The 17,999-nt window shown below is 39.1% G+C and overlaps 1 protein-coding gene across 2 annotated transcripts in view; it reads left to right on the top strand.

Annotated features, from left to right (window-relative positions):
- The window catches only part of GABRR3 (gamma-aminobutyric acid type A receptor subunit rho3), a 30,793-nt gene extending 13,137 nt beyond the window's left edge, over positions 1–17,656 (top strand). The window contains exons 3-9 of one of the 2 annotated variants that reach the window (XM_086772019.1): positions 4,100–4,167; positions 5,839–6,062; positions 9,035–9,117; positions 9,969–10,109; positions 12,846–12,998; positions 15,405–15,445; positions 16,613–17,656. In XM_086772019.1, coding sequence (XP_086628145.1) covers positions 4,100–4,167; positions 5,839–6,062; positions 9,035–9,117; positions 9,969–10,109; positions 12,846–12,998; positions 15,405–15,445; positions 16,613–16,915 — 1,013 coding nt within the window. In that variant the 3' untranslated portion in view covers positions 16,916–17,656. Of the gene's footprint in view, positions 1–4,099; positions 4,168–5,838; positions 6,063–9,034; positions 9,118–9,968; positions 10,110–12,845; positions 12,999–15,404; positions 15,602–16,612 lie in introns of both variants that reach the window. The other variant, XM_010115266.2, reaches the window with a different exon arrangement.
- The last annotated feature ends 343 nt before the right edge of the window (positions 17,657–17,999 follow it).

Raw genomic sequence — 17,999 nt, 5'->3', positions numbered from 1 at the left:
ATTTTTTTCTATTGAGGAGTAATTATCTTGAAAATCTGTGGAGTCTCCATTGTGAAAATCACTAATCCCTCTAAAATAATGATTTGTAGCAACGCTCCAGAAGCAACTGAAGCTGCTCAATTTAATAACAAAATCCTCTCTGCCATCCTCAGTTTTGTCATGCTGGGAAATAAAAAAGACAGCTTTGCTATGGTTACTTTTTTTCAAAGTGAATTTGATGTTCTGCCTGGTGGTCAGCCAGAGATTGAAATTCTCAATATACTGGGGAGAAAGCTGTGGTGCAGACACAGGGGTAGGCAAATCACTTCACTAGTCTGGCTGGTTTAGGATCCTTTCCAATGCTTATTGAAATGCTATTTTTTGAAAAAAATCCAACCGTGCTAAAACAAATCCAAGTGATGAAGAAATTACAGTTCTCAGCAATCTGTTCCAAATAGTTAATTATTACTGTTTCTAGTGAAGTTGGTTTTTAGCCACAGAAAGAAATGTTCCCAGAAAACTTCAAAGATCAGAAGGCCTAGACCAGAGTAAGTCCAATATGTATCTTATGGGGGTGGTGGTGTTAGGGAAAAAAATATAAAAATCCTTCAGATTAGAAAAGTGAAAAGCACACTGAAGTGACCAGGATGGCATGTATGTGCAGTGTTTAGTGTCTTTATAATCTACTTACATTTGTTGCCAAAGTAGAGTCAGAATAGGAAGAAAATATTCGCAGCTGCTATGACTGTCAGTAATGGGTCAGGGCTGGGGTTAGGGGATGTGGTTTAGTAATTGTCTGTGGTGAATGCTAGACTGAACAGTATTTTCTCGTTAAGCAGCATGAGTACAGGCTTTGGCCTTTCCCCAGATCAAGAACAGGAATCTCTTTTTAAGGAATCTGTTTCACAGTTCTAGCATTTCTACCTAATCAGGAACAAATTCCATTTTAACAGTTCCCTTTTTACTTAATTCATCTTAGAACCATCCACTGTATTTCTCCTGGCTGTAGCTTTTGATCTCTTTTATGATAAAACCAGTCTCCACTGACTTGGTTTTATAAGTTCCCAACTTAGTGCAAGCTGTCCTTTCAAAGAATCAAGTGCCTCTGTGTCTATTTATGTACAATTGGCACTTCAGTTTGTGTGCGTGTAACCAGTGTAACCATTAGCTACCACTAATTTCTAGTTCTGTGATCAGTTCCTTTATATCTGCCCAGATGAGGTGAATTATTGAATGAAATTGTGCCCACACTGGAATAGTGCTTATTGGGGTAAGAAATTGAAATTTTTGCAAATCCCAAGAAAGTAGTAGGACTGCCATCATCACGCTTTGAGCAGCTGTCACTAAGAAAAAGCTTTTCCTCACTACACATTATATATGCCTTAGAAAACCAGTCATCCTATACTGTGATGTGATTTGTGGGTAGCTCCTTGCCTGTTTGAAGAATGTTGATGGTAGACACGTAACTTTATTTGCTTTAGATTTGTCTTTGACCCAGAAACTGATAAAGCTGTTGTTTTACATAGAGAGCTGCTCCCTTCTCCTCCCCTTCCACGCACATAATTCTACATAAATAGGACTAACCCCACTGTTTTTAACATGCTAGTCAAGCAAATCATCCCCCAAAGTTTTAATAATAGTGGTTAAGATCAAACGTATGCCCAGATATGAGCACTTCCAGTATATCCTACCATGCACCTCTGCCACAGTCCCAGGGTAAGAGTGTGGACACACCTACAATATTAAGAAGTTGAAGCTTCGTGGTGGGTCAAGTTAGATAATACACAGTTCATCCACCTATTTGCAGTCACTCTAAGCAACCCTGGTAACAACAGGCATTTCCAAGTCACAAGCCACCTGTCCCCAGTCTAGAATGTGCCTGCTACACTGCATGGACTTTAAAGGGAGCCAAGGGCCAAGGACAGATTTCTGTCTTCAAAGCTGTTTACGTATGAGTCAGCTTTCATACTGATCGTGCTCCTGGGCTGGAGCACTGTGCTTCTAGAGCTAGCCTGTGCCCTGAGCCACTCTGCCTTGTGTACAGCTAGCTCAGGTGTCAGCTCTGCAATGTAGGCTCATCCTGTTTCATCACGCAAGCGAGGAGCTCAATAGACAACACCTCATCTTTCTGCGGTGTTTGCATTTAAATGCTGTGTGAATGCCATTTGTGAACAATGTTCACATCATGTATAAACCCCACAATGACTTCTCGTTAGGCTAAACCTGTCTGTAGTTTACAAGATAGTTTAGATTTCAGTGGAATCCTGAGAAGATTACTCCACTCAGATTACAGCCATGCATTTTTCTACTGGTACTTGGTACAAGTTGGTATTTAGCATAAATAAACTATTAGTGTGGTGTGGTCAAAACAAAGATAAGAAGTGGTCAAAACTGGTTTAGGAGAGGCATACAAATTTGTATTGGTTTGTATGAAGAAGCCTGGCTGGACATATACATTGATACTCTTGTGCGTCACCATCTAGGGCAGATGTCTCCTGCTGTCTCCTTTCTCCAAAAGAAGCAGCATTTTCCCAAGTGCTGTCTAGTGTTTTTACTAATAAACTAATTGACCGAGCTTTGCTATCTGGAGTCCGGAATTTTGTTTTGAGCTTTGGCCAATGGACAGAGCAATGCAATCCTCTCAGAGGGAGATGTGATTTCTGAGCCAGAGAGCACAGCTCTTGTCAGTGCTGAAACATGCTCCTCTGTGCCCCGGTAACTCCGAACACATTTTACCTTGCTTTCCCAAGCACAATGCATCTTCATCTGTTCTGTGCAGGGTCAAACCCTCCATTAAAAAATACAAGTCAAATCAAGAGATTACAGAGCCAGATTTTAAAATACCTCAAAAATAGTTCAAGATCTCTATTGGTAAGAACTGGAGGCAGCTGTGTAATCCTCGAGGGCTGCTATTTTAAGGATAATTCCGAAAACAGACACAGTATTGTGGCTGGTTATCAGGACAGTGATATTTCTGGACTGTTTTGGCTTGACACTGATAAAAGGAAAAGGCAAGAAAAAGAGAAAGACGAGTTAAAAAAGCTGTTGCTATCTCCTGCTGTTCAGACTTCCTCGTACTCATGTTTTGTACCGGGTTACTTTAAATGTATACTTTAAAAATATTTTAACTGACTATTTTTAACAAATGTAATTGGAATCCCATGTACAATAATTTCTATCAATTTTCATGCCAAATGCAGAATATTCTTCAGGGAGTGGAGGTGTGTATACACATATATGCACACATCTCTCCCTCCCTCCTCTGTAAGGAAGTGATTAGTCAATTGCTTTAGTGGAATGACTTGCTTGCTGAAAATTACACAGGTACATAACCCATATAGAACTAGATCCTTCATTCTAGATATTGTACACTGAAGACACTGGGGAAAATGTTACATTTTGCTGTAATTGTTAATTAATTTTTAGTCATTTTATTGTAAAAATGCAAATATGGTTTTATAATTTGTTCATTCAGACCCCATTGTGTTATAAACTCACAGCCTTTTTCAGTGGCATGAAATAGTGGGACAGTATATAAAATAAAGTTACCTAGTCCAGTTTGGTATGCATTGTAGTTGCTAATAAATTACACACTCAGTAATAGACAACACTCCATTAAAGAACATGCTTAGTATGTGTACAGATTTTCCCTTAAGAGGTAGTGAGCAAGCAATCCTTTTTGACAAATCTCTATGCCAAACTTTAAATAGTTAAGTAACTACAGATAATTAGGAGGCATACTAGATATTTTGTTTATGAGTGTTACAAGTGCGGGAATAAGCATTGGAACTGGTAAGTAAGCTTTGCAATCTTTGATGTATTTTATATATTTACTCAGCTTTTCCCTATGACAGTTCTAAATTGCACTCCAAGCAGTTCCTGCAAGTTTGCAGTCTGCCTGAAAAAGATCACTGAAGATTTTGTTCTTATTTTCACAACTGTTTAGCATAGAGTTTTACTTTGTTGCCAGAGACTTTCTCATTCAGTGTACTAAGGTGGACAGACCATAGTAAATGCTGGGATGGGGTATGGTACTTTCTGTATATTGCTAATACACAATCTTCCTTTGAAAAATATTGATTTATGCTCCTCATCACTCTTTTATTCTGTTACATTGAAGGGTCGCCAATACCTGTGGGCATTGATGTGCAGGTAGAAAGCATTGACAGCATATCTGAAGTTGACATGGTAAGTTGGTTAGTAGATCTGGGATAAAGAATTTCAGCCAAAATACAGGTGCTTACATCATAGACTAAACGCTATTGGCTATCATAGACTAAACGCTATTGGCTATCCGGAGAGGGATCCTATCTTCCCGTACAGTGCGATATCTTCCGGCCGCCAGACCCTAGCTGCCTACATACAGGGTCTCAGAAAAATCCAGCTGGATGACATAGAATAATACACTTAAAGAAAGCAAACCCTTAAAGAGCACAACCTTGCCTTGAAGCATGCAAGTCATTCTCATTTAAAGTAGAAAGTCTTACGTAAGAGCATATGTTGAATTTCTCCCTGGGCAAGAGGAATAGATCAGAGTGGATAGTGCTCTCATTTGAAAATGCCAACCGTTCAGTAAACCCCATGGAGTTCCACATAAGCTCTTAGTGCTCTGCACATTAGATGATGAGGCTTCATGTCCTTTGCTTCCTTTGCTTTGCTGAATATTCCCATCATTTCTGGAATGGGTGGAGCTGTGGTCATAACAAATGGAAACAGAAAAATCAGTTCCAGGAATGGTCCTAGGAAGGAGACGCCCTCACTTCAGTCAAGGACCTGTAGCACTGGAATACAGGCTGTTCATTCCTCAGCTGAAATTGTCGCTAATAATGCCACCTGGACATAAGTGCCAAGTTGCTATGTCCTAGAATAGCAGGGCACGTTACCTTTGCAAAGAGATCTCATTTACAAAATCTTTTCACCGTGAGTGTAGCTCTAGTCGTAGATGTTGAGTTTGCAATGGAATCTGTCAGTATGAATCCCTGCATTCCTTTGCAAACCCACCCAAATCATAAAATCATGTTACAAGGGCATAAAATCATATTACAGGGGAAGACCTAAGTATCTTCCCAGTACTCTTACCAGAAGTAATTGTTCTATTGAGATAAATTATGTCTGCATAATAATACAAAAGTTAGATAGGTGGACACAGAGCAGTCAGGCTGTGCAGAAGCCCAGACTGGGTTTGCAGCATCCTCTCTATCTCTTTCCACGTCTATATTTGTAGTCATGTTATTCTTATAAATAGAATGATAAAATATTTGTAACAATCTTTCCTATTAAAAAAATTGTAACTCTTGTTAAACTTGTTTACTCTTATGAAACTCATCATATTGTTTCTTTATGACGCGTTTCATTCATTCAAACATACTAATCTAAAACCCTTGTGTATTTGTACAAAATGTACAGATTAATGGATTTTACAAATTGACCTAATGCTCATGAAGAACTCAAATCAATCCCTTTGTAAAGGAACCACAGTCCATTCTGGGAAAAGCTTGTGAAGATTTCCAAAAGAAACTCCTTTCCATTTATCTTTTGTTGGTTTTAAAGTTTCTTTATCACTTCACTGATAGCCCAGTCCAGCAGACCACTGAAATCTGTAAAAGTTTTATCTAAGTACAAATGAAGTAGGAACCTCAGACTCAGACACCAGTGCCAAGGCAGACAGCCAGTATCTCAGAGGTAGTTCTAATATATATTTAAATTCATTGAATGGCATTTGGTTCCTTTCACTGAGGATCCTCCAGATGATGTCCAGAGAAGAAACCGATCCTTACTATGAGTTGATTACTTTGTACTGTTTTCTATTGTATGTGAATAAAACAAGCATTGTCTTCTTTTATTTTTGATTAAACAAAGGACTTCACAATGACTTTATATCTCAGACATTACTGGAAGGATGAGAGACTTTCATTTCCTAGTAACAAAAACAAAAGTATGACTTTTGATGGAAGACTGATAAAAAAGATCTGGGTACCTGATGTATTTTTTGTACACTCCAAAAGATCTTTCATCCATGATACAACTGTAGAAAACGTCATGCTCCGAGTATACCCTGACGGCAATGTACTCTTCAGTCTACGGTAAGAACAATACCCTTTTATAAGAAAATACATGACTGCAGTTGTGGACCAGTAGTCTGTACAGTGAGAAATTACTGGAAATGCTTGCAGTTCAGATTCTGATACTGGACTGGCATTAATCCTCTGGCATCAGATAATGGGAACTGGTGACCAGTGTAGCACTGGGAAAATAAATTTAGGATTGATAACATATAGATAGCATACTTTTCTATCATTCATGGATTGTTTCCTGTCACAGGATAATGGCAATTTTTTCATCTCCTGTAAATAGCGCTGAAGTTTATCAAGTGTTAATTCATTGCCAGTGGTTTTAGCAATATTGCAGTAGTTTTACTGCTGAGTGCAGTAAAGCCCAAAATTATTAGCAAAGAAAAAATGTGGGGGTTTTCCCCCGCCCCGTCTTTTAAAACTGTCTGTCTCAGCTATTTTCACTCCGGGATGCCTGTAAATGTGCCATTGATATTAACTGGGGCTCCAGGTACGCACAGAGAACAGACTAGTATTGGTGCTGATACCAGCAATGTTAGACAGATGTGTTGTGTGACTAGCAGGAACTGGAAAGTGAAATAGCAATTCCAGGACTGGAAAAGCAAGGTTATTAAATGTGTCTCCCTTCTACCTACATGTTACTGCTTTTCTTGATGAAGCAGATTTGGATGATGTGACAGAAATAGTTTTAATGGATGAATTTTCCCCCTAAGGTAAAGGCTCTGAGGCCTGTGCATTGCAGAAGTCACAGTCCTCCAGTTTATTATTAAATTAGGCTGTGTACAGAGGTGATATTTCATCTACACTGGATAGCCTGAAGATTTATGCAAGCAGTCGAGATTTTGGCTATGTAATAATTATTCCAACAGGTACTGAATTTAACTACCCTCTCTTGAAGATAGGCAGAAACCCTCACAACAGCTGTATACAACTTTAAAATACTATATGTTCAAGAATCACACTGACCAGTAAGAAACAATGAGGTGAAGTCTACATTTTACTGCTATATTCATTTTCATGCTTCATGAGAGAGAGAGGGATCAGAGGAACTACACTACTACACTAAGGCTTACAGCAGTGGCTCTCCACATGAGGTGTATGACATACACACAGCTGGGGCAAGGAAGAGTGGTGAAAAGACATAAGATGGGCAAACACATTCTGCCAGCTTGCTGGAGAGGTGAAGTGTCATCAAGGTTAACAGCAAGAAATTGAACACAAATAGTTACAAACCAAAGGGAGCACATGATGGGAAGGACAAAAATTGAGAGAAAGGACAAAGCGAGATGGGAGGCAAGGAGAAGGAGGAAGTAGAGCTGAGGGACAGACACAGTGTGAATCAATTTGCTACTTTTGCTCATTGCTCAGAATCCCTTCCATGATGGGGAGTCCATGCCCTGTGTCCTGCATCACATCCTTTCTTCTTTGCCCTTGTCCTCTCTGCTCTCATAGTTATCTTTCCCTAACCCTGCATTACCAGATGGTGTGTACTGTGTGACGACTCCTTTGCTCTGACAGGTGAGCTTGCAGCCAGCCTCACCTTCCTGTGTCAGTGAATAGCAAAGCCCCAAAGTTCCCGACAAATCTGTGGATTTCTTCCTGGACATAAGCAGGAAGGGCAGGTCTACTGCCCTCTTGCTTTCCTTCTCTGTCAGTTCTTACCAAACTGAGAGGCAGGGAAAGGCGTGACCCAAAGGCTGGTAAACCAAGGTTTTAAAATTATTAAGGTGAAACAATGTGTTTCTAGCCTGAGTGGTGTTAATACATTTGTTCCTAAAGAATCAGATGCTTATTAAAATGTCCTTTTTGAATTGCCAGTTTTACACACAGTGGGTAGATTATATTCCAAATACTCATGTGCAAGAAATCTGCATATTCCAGTTTTTCTTCAGTGCCTAGCGTCTAGGATTTTATTGAAGCAAAACAGAACAAAAATCCAGATTTGTTGCTGAAATAGTTTTCCTTTTTTTTTTCAATGAACATTTTCTTGTTGTTCCCCTGAACCTTTAGTCAATAGCTGAAAGAGGGAAACAACACCCATAGTTGGAGGTCTTACACATGATTTTAAAGATGTTCCACTCTTATAATCTCATTTCAAGTCAGTAAAATCTTAAACTTGTAAAAATTCAGCTACAGTGTGATTACCAATCACAAGGTTTCAGAGATCACTTATATACCCAGTACACCCCTTATCACTTAAATCCTTGTAGGATTCAGTTTGAAGAAAACTAAAAAATCAGTCTAAAACATCAAATGACATGCAAGCTGTGACAATAAAAGGAAACCTTTATATTTACCATATATAAATATTTACCAATATATTGGCAATATTTACCATATATAAATTGCTGCCTCTAGCTTTTTTTGGTTTATTGGTTAAAATGTCAAAGGACATTTATCTTCTAAACATTTGTGAAAAAGCAGGTGGAATACAAAATAACGTCTTTACCTATATTTCCTTAGGCTTTTTAGAGTATAAGGCATTTCCATGGTGTTGAAGAGGACAGTAGGCTTTCAGAAATTGTAGCTTATCTTTTTATGCAATTAAATATTATAACCATTCTAGCTGGGAAAATAGCACTTGCAATAATATTAGGTCTAATCTGTAATATTATCTACTTCAATCTATGGGAAATCCAGTCCAAGAAATGTGAAGTCCCATTGTTAATCTTTGTAAGTATAACCCTTGAAGCAAAATGTGTGAAAGGCTAATGAAGGACTAGACCAGTAAAGGGTTTAAAAAGAAAAGGTAATGTACTTAATAAGAAAGGCTATTTATGATTAAAAGAGATGTTCTTTCACTGATTTAGTTTTATCTCACTGTCTTGAAGCAATTTTAGAAGCAGCTAAAAAAAAGGTAGGAAAACTCAATCATTAGGATTCTAAACAGCAGATTGGTTGTGGACGTCACTAAGATGTCTGCACAGCCCTAAGAGGGTGTGAAACTTTTCATTTAATTTCTGGTTTTCTGTTTCTTTCTGCAGTATAACAGTTTCTGCTATGTGTTTCATGGATTTCAGTAGGTTTCCTCTGGACACTCAGAACTGTTCTTTAGAACTGGAAAGCTGTAAGTTTAATTCATACCCGTTCTTCACATGTGCATTCTTACCAGCACTCCATCTTGTTCATAATACCTTTATCACTTATTTTGATGTTTAACCTGAAACCTTCAACCTGTACATATTAAACTGTTGCCAGTCTACAATCTTTCCACAACTTACTGAGCTTTGGGAAGATAGAAAAACCATGTTGCACCTTGCTTTGTTTCGACTGGGTTGATATTCCAAGGACTAGATCTAAATATGTTCCCTCTGTCAAAAATTATGTTGTTTTTTTTTTTTCTGAGAAAAAAGTGCAAGATAAAAGTAAAATAAGATGTCAATATTTGACCTCATGGAAAAATGAAAATAAATGCTTATGTTACTGTGAAATGTCTGCTTTCTCACCCCTGACTCAGTTCTCTGTAGTAAGCTGTAGAGCTGGACAACAAAAGGTAATTCTGTTTTGTAGAGCCTTTTGATATCTCAAAATTTATTCTTATTTGGATTATTAGTAAAACTGGGATGCTGGTTTGTTGTTTAGTCTTGGAAAAGAGAACAGATCCCCAGCGTTCAGGTAGTCTGCTCAGGGTGGCAGCTCCGGAACTGTGATCCTCTGTGCCTTGTGACCCTGAGCATGTCCATGTCCCCAACCTGTCAGATAGCTGCTGGCAAGGCACAGGACTGGGTGCCGCTTGGAACAAGATGGGATATTGTCTTTGCAAATTTTTCCGTGTTAACTAACTGGCAAATTGATGTGAAAAAAAAAAAATGTTTATTTGGGGTTTTCCCATTGTTTAACTGGTCTCCTATTCCTAAGAAAAGAAAGCAGAAGCATTATTTGAGCAGAAGAGGTGATTTTGTTTTTACTTTCTCATAGATGCATACAATGAAGATGATCTGATGTTATACTGGAAACATGGAAACAAGTCCCTGAGCACAGATGAGCACATCTCCCTCTCCCAGTTCTTCATTGAAGAATTCAGTGCTTCCAGTGGACTAGCTTTTTACAGCAGTACTGGTATAGTAAGCCCCTGTCATTAGAAGACAGATGCACAAGACACAATCATGCAGCATGTCTTCCACAATTAAATCTGTTGCTAATAAACGATGGCTACTGCTGAGAGACCTCAGTTAAAATGAGGTCTGTCGGTCACACTGGTCTGTCGGCCTAGGTCCTCTGTTCTTTTTACACTACCAGCATAATACTATCTTGATACTAGAATAAGAGACCATAATAATACTTGTAACTTAAGATCTGACAAAAAGAACCTGAAAAAAAGGCACAACAACCAAATATATGGTCATGTTAGCTCTTGCAAAATTGTGTGCTTCTCTGAAAGCCACTGGAATATTTGGTTTACATAAATCTTTGGGTCCTGGTTATACAGAAAACCTTGAAAACGCAAATCTTAAAGGGTCAAGTACTAGAAAGCAAACAAGAGGAACCCCAGTGTGTTTTATTGTTAAAATCTCTTCATTTTTTTGAGCTGTAAAATGTAACAAAAAGTCTATTAACTGTAAGATTTCTACATGAGATAATTTATAACCTATTGAGGTCTAATTCATGGTTTGCTTAATGTTCCATGTTTATACATAAAGTTGCAGAAAAAAGATCCCTTTATGTCAGTGCTACATTGTTTAAATACAGGTGTCTGCCTCAGATAGGTTTTTATTTCTCCCTATAGATCTTGAACTATACTTTCTGGCAAAATGCACAAGGCTTTAGGAGTTTATTATAGTCTTGATTTCATCCAAAGTAGGTTTTATTTTCTTTCTTTTTGTACAAGCAATTATAAATTTTGAAATATATTTCTATATAAGTAGTCTAACCATATCTTTTTAACTGGATAAAATAGCATGCTTGCTAGACTTTCCAGTCTAAGTCAATTCATTTCAGTGTGGATATTGCCCTTTATATCAAGGCAGATTAATAAAATAGACATTATTCCATATAATATTATGAAATACTTAACACTTTGGAAAAAAAAGCCTTTAAGATATGCAAGAAAGTTGCAAATAGATTTATTTACTGTATTTTATTTACAAGACAGCTTCTGTTTGCATTTTAAAAAATAGCCATTCAAGTTTGCAGTGGCTGATATTGAATGCAGAAATTCCAGTTTAAAGTACAATGTAGCTTAAGCAGTGAGGAATTCACAGCTTGATCAGGTTCTTCATCCTTATCTCTTGCTCATGTATGAGGTAAGAACAGAGCTCCAGTTTTCAAGAGCCACTGTCATGTGAGAAAAGGGCAAGTGATACCTCACTATCACAACTGTGCCTTGCTGAGAACTACGCCAAATTTGTCCTTGTTGCAAGAAGGAGACTGGGATGTTTTCCACCAAACTGCTATCACTGTGTGTCGAAACTGGGTTCCAGGAACTCAGTTGGCTTCTTTCTGTCTTGCTATTCTCATCAAAAAACATTGATGCAAGCAAATACGGCCATGTGCACAACAGTGCAAACTCATACCACCTCTGTACCCAGGTCTTTGCAGCACCTTCACTGCACCTTTGACTTTGCAAAGTGTAACTGCTTAACACTTACATGCAGGTGTTTTGATGATAAGCTTACTCAACAGAGTAAAGGTGAAAGGAAAGACTCTTTAAGTAGCAGGGACCACTGTAAAGTTCCTGAATAAATGTGTGTACCCTATCTGTTAATTAGAACACTGCCCTTTGTAGGCAGACACTCTTCCTTGGCTTTGAGTTTTTGTTTCAGTCAGGAGGTTCCACTTTTCTCTTGTTCTTTTATTTTGCTTCTTTTTGCAAGAAAATTACTACACACAGACCCGGCCCCCTCAAAGTAATAGTGGGGAACAATCAGCACAACTCTAATGGGAGCCATCTCCCACTGAAGAGTCTCAGGCAAAAACTGGACAAAAATGCTGCTCCTGTCCTGTGAATCTCAGTGAATTTTACATGCACAGCATTTAGGCTTTTGGAGTTCCCTGGCCTCCAAAGGAGCAACAATTTCAACCAATTTTTGAGACAATCATTTTTAAAACCAAAAACCTTCTCCACAACTGGAGACATATAGAGTGTGTTTAGTATTAGATGGTGTTAGCGTTGAGATATTCTTTTTTATAAAGTGGTTCTTTGTGACGGCATGACTGCTCTCACACAAGCTGCTTGATGTCTCTATTTGTACTGGACAGGCAGATGCTGCGCAGCCAGCCACTTTTGACTTCTTTTCACCTGACTATAAACCGATTTCCCTCCTATCTCAGGAGGTATAGCAAAGACAGAGCATGCCCCCAAATTCACTAGATGGCACCCTTTCCTCTAAAGTCAACGCTCGGCAGGCAAACCGGTCTGACCACAGGCAGAGAAGTGGTGCTTGTTGTTGAGTATTTGTAGTGTAAGAGAAGGCAGGCTACTTTTTGGAGGAGGCAGGGTGTTGGCTTCACTGTCCTAGCTGGACTGGACAATTATATTTTGTCTCTATTCTCCCAGCAGTTTCACTTGAAGTCTATTTACTTTTTTTTTTCAGTTTCCCAACCTCAATTATAATATAGTATTTTATTTCTGCAGTTGTGATGCTTCACTTCCAAGGCAGCAGTTATTTTGTTGAGGTATGATGGACAGCTGGTAAAGCACTAAATAAAACCAAGGTGGTGGCAATATTTCTTAGGCATTTACTATTACTGATGTGGACACACCATTCCTACTGGAAGGAGGGGGCCATTGAACAGAGCTCACAAATAACATAGCTCTCTTCTCCCCCAACCTGTTCCTCTCTCTTTCTTCAATAGGTTGGTACAATCGTCTTTTTATAAACTTTGCACTCCGGAGACATATTTTCTTTTTTGTGCTACAATCCTATTTCCCAGCCATGCTGATGGTGATGCTGTCTTGGGTTTCATTTTGGATTGACAGAAGAGCCGTTCCTGCCAGAGTATCACTAGGTAAACTTTTAATGTATATTCTTTTGGGAAGTATAGAATGGATAGGGGAGAGGTTTTGAAGTTACCTTAGCTTCCTATTTACATAGGACATGAGCAAGTATATCAGGTAATTGCCTGAACAACATTATTATCGTCACTGTTGTCACTACCACAAACTCCTTTCGTCAAGCTCTGCATTTGGAAACAGGATGTTTGTTCAGACTGGCTTTTCTATATTAGGAAACAACTCACACACCACAGAAGAAAAAAAGGGATGATTCTGCAGATTTCCCTATGTAGAATTTTACTTCATTCCTTTTTAATTTTTTTTTTTTTTTTTTTTTTTGCAAAGACTGTGTTGGTTTTTTTCTCCCCTCTTCCCATTAAAGTAACAGGTAGTAACAGGTAGTCATATCTCTCCCCAAATCTGTGGTTCATGAGAGATACTTAAAAGGCATAGCACAATCTATCTAAAAGCTTTGCAGCTCTGCTTTCTCTCTAGAAACATTTGATATCTTCCTGACAACTTGGAACTAGTTTCCTGACCTGTCCTATGTAGCAAAGCCTTTCTTTGTTGGGCACCTTGAAAATGTTTGCTTTGGTGTCTTAACTGTGTAAGGCACACAGGCTTCTGTGGAAGGCAAAGAGTAAGTTGGGCATCTTTCTGCTCTCATAGTTTTAGTTCTGAAGACCACAGCTCAGAAGAAAAAGAATAATTGCAGTGGCTTTTTTTTTTAACACTACCATTTTTCTCTGTGATGAATCAGTTGATACCACTTCAAGAGTGCCTTTGTTGGGAATTTAATGCTGATGGCCTTGGAATGAGTACATTTTTTTCAAAGATTAGCATCTCTGAGAAGATCTGATGAAAACTTGTTATCTAATGTAACCGTAATGTATCTGAGTCCTGCAACTGTCAGTTTAAGAATTAGTAAAGAAGCTCCTGATCTTTCTTTTCACTGATGCTAGTCCCAGAGCCAAATGAATATTGCTGTATTTCTTAGACAAGTGAAAATCTGGAGATCTTTGTTTAAGAAACAAATTTGCATGTATTAAGGGAGCCCTCAAGTTTTATCTATAGATCTATCAATCCAGAAAAAATACGACTGTAGCTACCTCAGAACCTTTTCTATTGGCACAGTCTAAAGCTATTAATACATGAGATATAAACCTATCTGTTAGTCTAAAAACAGATTATGGTACCTCCTACCTACTTTTATTAATGCATCTACCAATTCCTATTATTTACAAGAAATTTAACCTAATTTTTAAAAATGAAGTTTTAATTCTTGGTAGGTCATTTGTAATGCTGTCAAGATGTTTCTGCTGATCATGTTCTTAATTTATACATGGATTTCTGCAGAAGGTTATACATCAGGAGTTCTACAAATAACTCAGATTTCATTAGCATAAGCATACATAATTTACAGGCAATGTTAACAACAAAGTTTAAAAAGCTTAGCTCCCTAGCCTAGGGTGTACATATTCTAAATAAATTGATTTCCTCTTATATGGTATATTTCAAAGTCCATCCCTCAACCTAAGAAATGTGCAGAGGGGGAAAAGGAAAACTCTTGTATGTTCCAGTGGATTTGAACTAGCAAAAACTGGAGAAAGGCTATACTTAGACCTAGCTGAAGGGCCATGCTATCAGCCAAAGCTGTCTCACAGGTGTTACTGAGTTTTCTTCACTTCCAGTGTTACATCCATTTCTTTAAAAGCAGGGCCTGGGTTGGGTGTTGGTGGGTTGTTGGTTTTTTTTTTGTTTTGGTTTGGTTTTTTTTTGAGATAAAGCAAAACAAAATGAGATTAATAGCTGCATAAAAGAGGAGAAACTGAAAAGATGAGGGTGAAATTCTGGACATACTGAGGTAAATAAAAAATATTTCTTAGTTTCAATGGATATAGCATTTTTATGATAGAGTGTTTTTAAGAGAGACATGGAGTTATGGCAGAGACATAGAAGCTGATATATGTTCTCAAGAAGTATGATTTCAGAAGGGCTTGGGAGGGAAATTGCTGATTCTTTAGTGATTCTCCGGGACAAAAAAGTGCTTAGTGGAGACCCTGGCTCTGGGAAGTGAGGGAAAACCACAAACCTGCTTTCACTTCTCTATAACAGTGCCAAAAGCTGTCATAGAAATGTGTTCCTTATGCTGCTGAATCACCAGTGTTGTGTTCCCGCTGTTTGAACCTGGTGTGCCACAGCTCTAACTGAACGCACCGAGCAGAGAGATGATTTACTGGCTTCAGTATTTTATGTGATATGTCCTTCATGGTTCACTCCACTTTTCAAAGCCTGTGCAATGAAGTTAAAGGCAGTGTCAATCATATGCCCTCACAAAGCTGTGATGTCCAAGCAACAGTGGTGAGCTAAACAGAACCAGCTGGCCAGTATTATGATAACCTCTCCTTTTTCTTTGGCAGGTATAACTACAGTGCTGACAATGTCAACCATCATGACAGGAGTAAGTGCCTCAATGCCTCAAGTGTCTTACATAAAGGCTGTGGATGTGTATTTATGGATCAGCTTCCTTTTTGTCTTCCTGTCTGTCATCGAATATGCAGCCGTGAACTATCTCACCACAATTGAAGAGAGAAAGCAACTCAAAAAAAGGGGCAAGGTACAATCCTCTGTGATTTGTTGCCTTCAGAAAGCATCACAGAAGCCACAGAGTAATCCTGATATACCACTGTGGTAACAGTACAGTAACCATCTCTGTGACTCCACTCTGTATCTCACTTTTCTTTACCTGGCTGAAGGGAGGACGTGTATCATCCTCTCAAGATCTTAAGAAGGTCTGTGCTTTCTGTCCCTTCCATTTCTTGTGGTAGAGGTTAGAGAGTACATCTCCTGATTTCCCCCACCCCAGAGGAAGGTAACCTTCATTCTGTTCTCAAATACCTATTGATCAAGGTATATTCCCTCTCTCTGAATTACACCCCAGAATGCACTCTTGTAATATTCTCTCCTGTTTGCTGTGAAGCAGAGTCTATTTCTCCTTCTCCTGCTTTGCCATTTTCAGTTAGGAAGATGGGTTTAATGATGCCTCTTTGTCCCAAAACCAGATGAATGGCAAGGTGATTTTTAGAAAAGTGTGCCTGAAGCAGAAACATTCACAAGTTAAACATTTGCTTTCTGTGAAGCACTCACTTAAAACCTTTGCTTCAAGAATATCCCCCCATGTAAACTTGGTTTTTTTGGAGTATTAAAAAGGAAAAAAAAAAACACAAAAAGGGTACATATGTTGCTCATGTGATTTGATAATCTCATCAAAAAAACTACTCATGGAAATGTCTGAAGTCATTTCCCACAACTCCAGCAACGCAGACCTACAGGAGAGGCAGAGTTTGATTTTTCTGTTTCAGAAGCTGGGGCACATATTGCCAGCCAGATGCTGCAATAATCAGTCAGACAAGTGTGTTTCATCACACGTATCCCTTTCCTCGCTCATGTCCTGCACAGGGGGGCAGGCCCCACAGGTAGCAATACTGTGAAGTATCCCTGTTCTCCATATGCTTTCCACAGAGGGAACAACACTGAAGAGAAACCTTCCTTTATTTCCTGTTTTATTTACTAACAATTTACTAAAATGGCTCCTGCTAGATGCAGAATAACTATTCTTTGTTGCCAGGCTTCAGGAATGTATAGTATTGATGCAGTTCAAGCAATGGCTTTTGACGGCTGCTTTCACGACACGGATGTGGACATGGACCTGCCTGCTTTCTCAGACCACTGTGAGGAGAATGAGACTCGGACATCTTCAGCCAGCATCTCCAATGTGGACACAACTCGCATAAAGAGGAAGAGATCTCTGAAGGGAAACGTGGGCAGGATTATTTTACAGAACAATCATGTTATTGACACATATTCCAGGATTATATTTCCCAGTGTGTATATTGTATTCAACTTTTTTTACTGGGGTTTGTACATATGAACAAAAATCATTATAAGCTAGACATTATTTTGCATATGAGGGTTGCATCATGCTTTAAAAATAATGCAACAGCAGTAGAGGAAAGGGTTAAAAGTTTCTGAAACTGACTTCTGCATCATATCAAAGCTGCTTTAGTTAGCAGCAAAACTGTTAATGAAGAACTCTCACAAGTCTGGTTTATTTTTCAATCGGACTGTGCAATCCTTCTTTGGGGCAACCTAATGCACATGCTACTACTGCAGTAGCATAGAAGAAGTGTGGTCACTAAGGGAGCCCTCCGTCACACGCCTAAACAGACAGCAGCTCCCACCTGAGGTATTATCCAGTCTCTAGCTGCACTCTAACCATTCCTCTTTAGCCAGCCCTTCTGTTTGTTCTCCAGTTGTGGTCCATTTTAGTAGGCAATCAGCACCAATCACCTCCAAATAGCTCCTATCCTTGTCTAACTTGATGCATTTTGATTTTGCTAGGCAACCTACGTGCACCTCAGCACTCTTTGTCCTCACATGGTAACTAGGGGGAAGGTGCTTATGGCTTAGCAGTGGAGTAAGGACCAGCAGAAAGCAGGAAGCAAAGCTGATGGGGCTTTGTAAATTGTGCATCGCCAACACCTCGAGAAAAACCCTCACCCTGTCACCAGTCCCTGACCTTCCACAGAACCATTGGGAAGGGCTTCTGTTTTGGAAAAATCTTGCTCACCAGTCCCTAAGGCAGCACAGGAACAATGTCCCAGACCCGATGCACTCCGTGTCTCACAGCCACCTCCCAGGTAGATGACTAGCGTCACCTGCACAAGCTATGACCTTCTTGTGACACCCACACACCTGTGCCTCATGTAGACCTGCTGTAATCACCTCGTTTCTGCGTAACTGTTCCTTTCAGAAATGTAGGATTTGAGGCAGAGATGTTAGAAAACATTGTCAAGAAAACAAACAAACCGTGTCCTCAGCAGAATCTGGTTCTTCTGCTTTATGTTGCATACGTGACCTTGGGGGTTTGTCCCCCTCCCTCTCCCTTTGGCTTTTGAGATTGAATGTTACAGTGAGGAGAAGCTACATGTGCCTGCTTGCAGCATTGATCCCCA

The sequence above is a fragment of the Chlamydotis macqueenii genome, chromosome 1 (genome assembly GCF_036417535.1).
Source record: "Chlamydotis macqueenii isolate bChlMac1 chromosome 1, bChlMac1.mat, whole genome shotgun sequence".
Taxonomy (NCBI): domain Eukaryota; kingdom Metazoa; phylum Chordata; class Aves; order Otidiformes; family Otididae; genus Chlamydotis; species Chlamydotis macqueenii.
This window is presented reverse-complemented; position numbering and strand designations above follow the sequence as displayed.